This window comes from Ipomoea triloba, chromosome 15 (genome assembly GCF_003576645.1).
Source record: "Ipomoea triloba cultivar NCNSP0323 chromosome 15, ASM357664v1".
In the NCBI taxonomy this organism is placed as follows: Eukaryota; Viridiplantae; Streptophyta; class Magnoliopsida; order Solanales; family Convolvulaceae; genus Ipomoea; species Ipomoea triloba.
In genome coordinates, this window is record NC_044930.1 from 3,786,265 (window position 1) to 3,796,805 (window position 10,541).

General features: G+C 32.2%; 1 protein-coding gene across 2 annotated transcripts; it reads left to right on the forward strand.

Annotated features, from left to right (window-relative positions):
- On the forward strand, nucleotides 1-4,832 carry LOC116006354. Of its 2 annotated transcripts, XM_031246689.1 has the most exons (6): nucleotides 1-411; nucleotides 1,685-1,886; nucleotides 2,162-2,335; nucleotides 2,733-2,900; nucleotides 2,991-3,125; nucleotides 4,491-4,832. In XM_031246689.1, the coding sequence occupies exons 3-6, from the start codon at nucleotides 2,204-2,206 to the stop codon at nucleotides 4,677-4,679; spliced, it is 624 nt and encodes a 207-aa protein (XP_031102549.1). In that variant the 5' UTR covers nucleotides 1-411; nucleotides 1,685-1,886; nucleotides 2,162-2,203; the 3' UTR covers nucleotides 4,680-4,832. The 2 variants fall into 2 exon arrangements, with proteins under 2 accessions (XP_031102549.1, XP_031102550.1); XM_031246690.1 differs by lacking the exon at nucleotides 1-411 and having other exon boundaries at nucleotides 983-1,886; nucleotides 2,798-2,900.
- The last annotated feature ends 5,709 nt before the right edge of the window (nucleotides 4,833-10,541 follow it).

Below are 10,541 nucleotides of genomic sequence, written 5' to 3' on the forward strand. Positions count from 1 at the left end.
TGGTTAGGTATGTTGCCCCCTTTTTAACTTTTAAGCTTTAACCTAGTAAACGATACATACACATATACATACATACACTGATTGGGAACTTGAATGCTGGATCTGCAGCTCAGCTAGCTTTGCGTGTATAAATTCTACACCATCATTGTAAAATGATATGAGAGAGAGAGAGAGGGGATTATATTCCATTGAAGAAAGGAAAAGGGGTGTTTGGAATGAAGGCTGATCCAAGATCTATCATTCCCTCGATCTCATATGCCTCTTCTTCTTCTTCTTCTTAGAGAGAGAAGCCATGGATTAGAGAGAGAGAGACGCCATGGAATTGGATTGATCTCGGACCAGGCTTCATTCCTCACGCCTCGCTTTCCACTTTACACTCATACATTCATGCATCTTCAATTCAATTCCCAGGTTTGTTTCAATTCTCCTTTTTTAACAATATTTTGCTGGGTTAGTTAGTTGGGGGTTTGATTTTCATTTTTTTTTCTTTTTGGAAGGGGTTTCTTAGCATTAACTTTGAGGTGCAACTAAATTAGGCTTTTGATTTGATAACACGCACTAAAGTTACATATTCGATTCTCAGCAGAAAGTAGGACTATTAACCTTTTTAGTATAAGTCGATTAACTATGAATAACCGTTACCTGTGCACATCCTACATAGTGACTATTGACTAACCAATGAATACTAAGGTTTTAATAGTAATAGAGAATGTGTTGGTGTATCCATTTGCTAACAACCAATGGATACTAATTAGGTTTTAGTAGTAATAGCAAATGGGTTGGTGTAACCATTTCAGGGATATATAACATGTATATTGCTCTTGATTTCTCATATGTTTACAAATTATTTTTTATTTTACCCTTTTATTTTTCTTTTCTCATTCGAAATTGTAAATAATGCTATTAAATGTAATAACTTTTTTTAATATTAATTTTGCATTTCTTTTTTTGTTCTTGGTGCATGTATTAGTTATTTTTATATATAGTACTCATTATAATTTTACGTGTTAGATATTATTTAATTGTACAATGTGGTACATTTAATTAGTATTTATAGGGATTTCAATGTGCATACTGATATAATATCTTTATTTATAGATAGTGTTCCTTGTTAATAAGTCGCTTTACTAGTACTACTAGTACTAGAGATAAATGAAAGATACAACACATGTATTTCAAAATATGAAGTATATATTTCAGTGTGAAATAGTATGCACTAAGATGACATCTCTATTATCGTTCTAAATGGACTGTGGATACTACCTTGTAATCATAAGTATTTCTAAAAAGAGTATGTGATGTTTGGTAAATAGTCGTTAGCTGATTGGGTTAGTAAATTAGTTGTTAGATGATAGTTTTTTTTTTTGAAATCAGTTGTTAGATGATAGTTGATTACATGCAAAATGACTTTCTCAAAAAGTTGATTGCAAAAACTGTTTTGAGCAGTTTTTTGAATTTTAGCATTTTGAAACAATAAGTTGTTATAAAAAGCTAATTAATCAAACATTAATATTGGTTGTTTAAAGATTTAGATTAGGGTGCCTGCATGCGCGCTTAGCTGACTGGTTCAGTAGGTAGTATTTTGGGAGATGAAAAAGATTTTGATTAGAGTTTTGTGTATCTATTTTTATATGTTAAGTAGTACCATTTGAATGTTTTCTTTTGTTTTTTGGGTGCAACGAAGGGGCATCATGCCCCCGCTAGGGCCTAGGTGATTCTCTTAGTCATGGCAGGATTTGCATCAACAAGAAGAAGTTCCCTTAGCCAGCATGAGTAGCTCAACTGATCTTTGAAGTTTGGAAGAAGAGACCAGGAATCGAGTCTTATCAGCGGCAGTGTGGAGCAAACTCTCAAAGTGAGAGAGCTTTTGTGCGCAATGAGCAAAGGTCTAGCATATGTATCTGATACATAATTTAAATGTTGTTTTAGATCAAGATTCACGATGCAAAATATATTCTTTTTCATGGTATAATTTGCGATTAATTTTAACATGGATTAGTTATGCACTTATAGAACTCAAACGATATTATACTCTACAAAATGATTGTATCGTTGACCATATATATTTCTTGGCGTGTAGGCTAAGTACTTGATATTAATATTCTTTTGCAAAATGATTGATATCATCGATCATAATTAGTAGTATTAAATGGATTCGCAGATCGACCATAACATACATCTCCATTTTATTCTACCAAATTCCATGGCCGCAACGGCAACTAGCAGCGCCGCGGCGAAAATGATGGTTATGTCTAAAATCGAAGCCGCTCATCAATTGATTCACCACGAAAACCATGCCCGTGCCCGCATTGCCGAGAATCTGCAAAGCAGAAAGGTTTATATTAAGTACATTCTACATTAATCTTTTCTATTTATAGTATTCTTTCCTTTTCATTGCCCGGAAACATTGCCGCCCTTATCCCAATTAACTAGTTTCCAACATTGTAGAATGATCGAAAAATATAACTAACAAAACACATGATTTGATTTTTTTTTTTCAGTTGAATTGGTCAGATAGTTAATTTGCTAATTACAATATTTCAATCCCTTATTATAACTGTTTATTAATTTTCTTGATTTGAAACGGTCAATTATGGATAACCTCTATGCTGGTCTACTTCTAATAGTTTTAGGGTCACAAGACAAGTTTCACAAAGCACACCACTGACATTAATCTTACGTTTGTTGAATTATTTTAATAAATTATGGTAAATTTTTCAAAAAAAAAACAGTTGGATAGGGAAAGTTTACTGAGACAGCTAATGTACCTGGTACCAATGGAGTTCTGCTGGTGTAGGAGGACGAGGACGAAGATGAGAATCCAGTCCGACCAATGGAATCTTCATCAGCTATCCATTATTCCAACACAAGAACAACAACTTCTTAAACAACCTGAATCTGTAAGATACTTCATATATGTTCTTTAATTTGTGTTTTTTACTCAATGACCTAGCTAGCTTATACAATAATTACTTTACCCTTTTCATAAGATTAAGAGCCTGATTTACAAGACCCGCCATGGGACCAAAAGCATGGTGGAGGAGAAGCGGATTTTCAAAGCCATCAAACATGCAACGGACCTGCCGCCCTCGGATAAACAAACCAAGAACAATCATACCATTAAAGTAAGATTTTTTTTTTGTCCAATGACATTTTGATGAATTATTTTATTAAAGTTTCCATATGTGTGATTGGTGGATCATAATATATATAAAATAATAAAAAGTTGTACTAAAAATAATAATTAAAAGTTAATTCTATTTTTTGTCTTAGATTTATAGTTGTTAGTCCAATTTTATTCCTTATTTTTTAAATTAAAACACTGTCATTTCGTCCTAATATTATTGTGACATGATTATTTTTTGTCCTTCGTCAACAAAAATGTTTAAGTGACCTTAAATACAATAGCATTTTGGTCTATTTAGTTCTAAGTATAATTTTCTTTTTTTTTGGTCCTAGATTTATGTGTTATTCCACTTTTAGTCCTTTTTTTTTCAAAACGTTCCTATTGTTCCTAGCATTATTGTGTCGTGACTATTTTTTTTGTCTTACGTTAATAATATGTTTAAATGACATTAAAAAATGATGTTATTAACCACTCAAAATCCTCATTAAAAAGTGGAATGACAAATATAAATTTAGAAAAAAAATGAATTAACACTTTAGAACTAAATAGACTGAAATAACCTTCCTAAAAAAAATAGACTGAAATAACCTTGTATTTAACGTCATTTAAACGATTTTGTTTTGTTGACGGAGGACGAAAAATTGTCATGCTAAAATAATAATAATAGGATCAAAGGGGATGAAAAAAAAAAAAACCAAGACTAAAAGTGAACTGAAAACTATAAATCCTAAACAAAAAATGGAATTAATATATGCCTCGAAATGGATGGTCGAGTGAGTGGATGCTCACACGCCCTCTCAACGTGTGCGGTGGATTCTAACCCATGACCTTTAACATGGCTCTGATACCAAATAAAGCATGTGCTCCATCTCAACTAAAAGGCTAAGCTGATAGTTGGACTACACGTATTATATTTATGCTCACATTGTGATGGTACCTTTTAACTGAAATAGAACACAGAAGTTCTTAAATTAGAATATTATGTATATGAAAACACATTTGTTGAATTCAATCCCCAACCTAAATCACATTTCTGTTCTCGATCTTGGAACATTTTCTAGGAATTGTTAGGCCCAGTCTTTGCCAGCAGCCCAGCTTACCATTAACTAATTAGCACACGGATAAATTTGACCCAACTATTTTTGTTTTTAGAAATATTTGTTTTATAAAATTGTAAATCAAACGAATATTTAATAGTTAACTTAGCAGTTTGGGCAGGTTGTAAATAGACTGACAATATAACTACAAAATAGAGTAAGAGTTAAAGTTTATCGAGACAACTCTAAACGAATCCGAATTAGTTTTACAGTTGTGAGAACACCGAAAGTACTAATTAATGTTGGGATGTTTGTGTTGTGTGCAGCCAACATTTGATGAAATACAAGCATTGAGGAAACAAAAGAGGGCATATAATGCTAATGTGGAGCAACTAAAAGGACAGTTAGAAGCTTCAAATAGGGATATTCTGTCTCTCCAGAATCGATTGGATGACATCAATCGAAAGAAACACGAAATTTATGAATACATTCTGCAACTTAGAAACCTAGCTTAACACAAATAATCACTAGTATGTATCTTCATTTTGTTTATTCCATTTGTGTATAAGCAATGGGCTATGTATTTCTCAAGTCTTATTGGATCCGACCCAAGAATTTTATGTATTATCCTAAGACACAAATCAAAATTGGGTTAGTTGAAATTGGCACACTTCAGCTTTCTAGACCTGCCCATCTTATCGGTTGGGTTCTCCTATTCTTGATCGATGAAGTTTATACATAGATGTCCCGAAAGAGCTAGGTCGACCGGGTGGAGCATGACTCTTATACTTAAGATAAGATTATGAGTTTGATTCTTGTCAACACACGCTTTCGATTAAATCCGTTGCATAAGGTTTTCTTAGTGTAGTTTACTTATTATGTGTGATATGCGAGCTATTACACATGAGCAGGATTTACTCATCAGTATACATCCTAAGATAGCGAATACGAGTTTCTCTCGTTAGAAAACAAAAAAAAAAAATATTATTGTACATGACAAAAAAATTAACCATAATTTTTGTCAATACATTCTCAAGCGAGTTTACATTGCATAAGATCTTTATAGTACGGTTTATCTCTTATGTGTGATGTCCATACTATTATACAAGAGTATGATTTACCAATTAAGTACATACTGACTATGAGTTTTTTTCATCAATCAAAAGAATAAAAGAATAGTATAGGACAAATGGATATGTCCAAACAACATGTCACCATGGATTAATATTTTGTAAACATATGTTTGTAAAGTGTCTTTAATGACAATAACACACACCCATGACCCATGCTTCTTATGTTTCATCGATGTTATATACATTTGGAAGTAGGGAAAATTACAGAGGGACCAAACATACATAGACCAGCTGCTCCTATGATACATAATTATACATGTAATTAACAATATATTTTGTGTATTTTCTATATATATATATATATATATATATATATATATTGTGTATGTAATCCACATTGCTCCCATGATTCAATCGCTTTGAACCAGGAAACATCCAAGCACACCAAAAAAGTGATCGTTCGGAGAAACAATATTGTCTCAATCTGTTCCCATTATAAATTGCCTCCTTGCATACAGCCTAAGTTAAGAGAACCTTGTACTCAACAAAAAGTTGCATTTTCAATCAGTTCTGTAAAATCAAGGCGGCCAATATCATCACCACTTTTTTTATTTTTTATTTTTAATTTAATCTATTATCACGTCAGCAATTTTACCAGTTAGGGCTATTTGATTTAATTGTATCACGTCGACAAGTTAATCAGTTAGGGCTATTTGGTTTAATTGTATCAAATCGACAAATTATTGTAAGAAATATTACAAAAATAATTTCGAAACACGCACAAAAACAAAATGCTACAAGTTTATAAGTTTGAGTCGTGTGATATTTCATACTTTCCTTAAAATCTTATTTGCTACCTCCAACGTGCTACGAGCATTGTAGCCTAAGTTTTTTATGACAAAACGAATTGCGATTTAGAATTTGAGCACTCAAATAATAGATCCAGTAAACTAGAACAAAGTTATGAACACAAAAATAATCTCTTGTTCAACCAAGAGTGTGGTTAGTTTCGTTTAAGTAGGTCGCAGGTGTACGCAAGAATACAGAAATAATCTCTTGCTCAACCAAGAGTTTCGTTAATTTCATTTACGTATAGTAAGCGTAGGTACATACGAGTCAAACCGTATGTAGACTGGCTACTCCTAATATGCCTATTTGACTATATTTTTTTTAAATTTTTCCGTCTCTTAATTGTTCACAAAGTGACTTTTCTTAATTTAACGCTCACAGTACAAAACTCAACAATGTAAAGTCATTTTTATTAATAATTGAATGGCAAAAAGTAATAATGCGTAATCATTTTTTCCTAGATAATCTATATATTTTACTTGAAGGGTATACCATAAAATTTCTCAAAACTTGCATTGATGCAATCATTTTTAACTCACCCCAATCAAACTGCACAAAATTTTAATCGAAGTCCTATTACGCTTTCGTCTTAAAATTATTTAGTTTTAAATATTTACTTTTTGACTTCTTATTATTATTCAATTAGACTCTTTTTATTTTCAATAATTGTCCGGCCTCTTTTTATAATATCTTCTTATAAGATTAACTCATAATAATATCACCTAATCTATTGATAATCGATAAATATAAATATTTTTTTCTTTTTAAAACTTTATTAATAATGTTGCATGACCATGTAAACATTATAGATAAAGATAGGGGATTTTTTTTAAAATTTTTTTTTGTGTGTGTGTACTCTAAGTTACTAATAGTATATGTTCAGTGCTCAACATAATGTCATCTCAATGGGATTTAAAAAAAAAAAAAAAACAGTTAGTTAGGTTGTCACAATTAAGAAGTTTGGGTTTCTTGCATCTCATCTTTTGAAATTAAATTTATTTTATTTATTTATATATTTATTTTCAAATTTTTTCTAATTTTATTACTTAATTAATTGTGGTGGTTTTCCGGCCTGCTTTTTCCGATTTGTTTTATGCCGGCGACGTTTGCCATAATTCTCATTTTAGACTCAGTCATAAGATGGAGCCACTATATACAATGATTATATAATTAATAACAAAATTATTGTCCCGAAATGGGTGCCCAAGTGGATACATAAAGCATGATGTTTATACATAAAAATATGAGTTCAATTTTTGTCAACATCCTCTTAGTCGAGCCCATTACCCAAAGTTTTCTTAATGCGTTTTACTTCTCATGTGTGACTTATTACATAGCGGAATAGAGTTTATAGTCTACCTTCTCAAGTAAGGCAAAAACTTGTGTGAGACCGTCTCACCATGAGACGGGTCGGGTCGGGTCGGGTCAAGATGCAAATGTAACACTTATATGCACAAATGTCATACTTATATGCTCAAATGTAATACTAATTAGGAATAAAATTTTTGTTACTTATAAGGGTAAATGTAATACTTTTAAGGAACAATACAATACTTTTACATTTCGATTCAAAAGTATTACATTTTTCCACAAAAGTATTATATTTGCCCTTATAAGTAAGGGGCACTTGTCAACATTACTTATTATGAAAAATGTATTATTTTGCTCTAATAAGTAACAAAAATTGTATCCTTGATTAGTGTTATATTTGAGCATATAAGTACGATATTTGCACATATAAGTATGACATTTGCATAGTGCTTTGACCCGACCCGATCCGTCTCACGAATAAGGATTCGTGAGACGGTCTCAAACAAGTGCGTGACCCCTCAAGTAATGGCACCAAAAAATAACAAAATTATTGTCACAATTCATTTTATGTTAACCAATTATACTTACTTTTATCTTTATTTTCTTTAAATGTCTTTTTCTTGAATTCCTTTATTTTGTTTTTATGTGTTTGTTTGTATCGGTTGCTTATACAATTATTAATTAGAAATAATTTATTTAATAGGAAAATATTGCTAATCTTACAGTCAAAATGCATTATTAAACACCAGTCAAAAGTACGTAATTTGAAGAGCATAATGCGAGATGGAGAGTTGTTTTCAAATTAAAGACTTTGGTAGAATACGGATTGCTTAAAATTCAAGTGTACGTAAGAACAACTCTAGTTGAGTCATAGGTGTCATAAATGTCTTTTCATTAGTTATTGTTATCTGTTTTTCGGTTCATACATACTTTCTTAACCTGTTGAAGCAGAAAGAGTAAATCTGCCTCCACTGAAGCTCGATCTCATGACCTCCCATATAGGAGAGTCACTACACGCTATTTGAGCACAATTAGGTGCTTGGCATTTAATTATTGTTATTGAAATTAAGTTTTGCTAATTGTATTTGTTGAATACATTTTAACTAAAATAATTATAATTGAGTTGTATTTCCATCATTGTTTCACTATAGCACAATCTAACGGAGTAGGTGAATACCATCACTTGTAGAATGATTATCTTAGGGTCAACTAGCAAGCGAAATTAACCAAACAGTTAACTTAGTAATTACAATATTTGAAGCTTAACCTCCTATCGAAACTGTCTATTGACTTTTTGATTTGAAATAATCAGCTATGAACAATTTAAACTGATTTATTTTATCGTGTTCTTTTTAACCTTAAAGATCACATCAGAAGGCAACATGGATTCAGAGATCACGGCGTCCATGTTGCAGCAGCCAATAAACTTATAGCTACAATAATGCATCTGGAAAGCAACACAGATTCGGACTTCACGGCGTTGTCTATGTAGCCGCCGCCGATAACTTATTATCCTCAATAATATTCATCTTAATTTATGTATTAGTCACCATAGCCTCCAAATCACTCACTTCATGACTACTTTATGTGTTTACTCGTTTATATGGTTATAAACAGCACCAGGTGTTTGGTTCGGAGGAAGTAATTATGAAGGAAACAAATTGTAATTCGATTGAAAAAGAATAAGGTAAGTATAAAGTAGAAATTCAAATTATATTGTTTGGTATAAAGAAATAGAATTATTAGGAATGAGAAAGAAATACATGGTATCATATAAAGACTAAAATGTCGTTGTATTATAATAATAATAATAATCAAAGATATCTAGTGACATTAGACCAAAAAGTATCTTTAGTATTATTATTATTGTAACACAATGACATTTTACGACCCTTTTGGTTGGGCGTAATTAGGCTGTAATTGAATTTGAATTCAATGAAACGTACAATTACGGTGTTTGGTTGGAGGGAATTGCAATTCGGCCGAATTGCAATTCCCTCCCTTTGTTGATTTACAATTCATGCCTCCTCCTAAGAATTACAATTCGGTGGTCAATGGGAGAAAATAAGGTATTGTGAAGACTATTTTGTCCCTGATTTACAATCCATGCCTCCACCTCTCTCTCATCTCTATCTATCAGTGGTTCTGTATATATGAAGTGTATGTATGATTTATGAAGTGTGGATTCCGTATATAAGAAAAATTATAAGATGTGTATTTTGCTTATTATGTGAAATTATATTATTATTATTATTATTACTATTATTATTATTACACTACATAAGGGCATTTTAGTCATTTTGTCACTTCTTACCTTTCAATTCTATGTACTCTTATTCCTGCATACCAAACACTGTAATTTCAATTCCTACTTTATTCATTGAATTACAATTCCACCGAATTACAATTCTTTTTTCCACTAATTCCCTCCTCCCAACCAAACGCCCGTTTGTTGCTGGAAACGAATTATTGGTGAGCACAGAGCGGTTAAGAGGCCGCAGTTAAAGAGCCGGCGGTCAATAAAATAGAAATTCACAGCCCACAACTGTCATTCCACCCATGACCGACAGCGATGGATGCTCCCAAGGAACTTATCCAAACCCAAATTGGCAATACTTTCGTTGACTTGGAAGACAACTCAATGTGTGCAGATCAGGCTCAACATTATTTTCCAAGAATGTTCATCATCTGCCCTTTGAATCTTCAAACAAATCAAGTGGCTCCTTCAAAATACTATTCAAGATTAAAAAATTTTGGTTCTTTGTCGACTATAAACACAAGACGAACTTCACTCAAAATGTATTTTTATAATGATTTTAGTAGGCATGAAAGCTGGTAAAATGACAAATTCAGTACCAGGTGGCTATGCGAATGTTGAGCGGAGGCCTGAAGCGCTATATGTCAGCTCAAATGCGACCAGGTCTTAATGTGCGGTCTGTGCAGTCGCACCATTAGGTATGCAAAAACGCACCAGTAGTGTTAAGAAATGCACTACAAAGAAATACACTAATGCACCACAAAATGCACAATAATGGTGTGCATCACGACAAAACGCACAATTAGGTTAGCATAAACGCACCACACAATGTTTGGAAACGCAAAGTGTTGTGTAGTGAGGTATAGTGTTTTTTTTTTTTTTTTTTT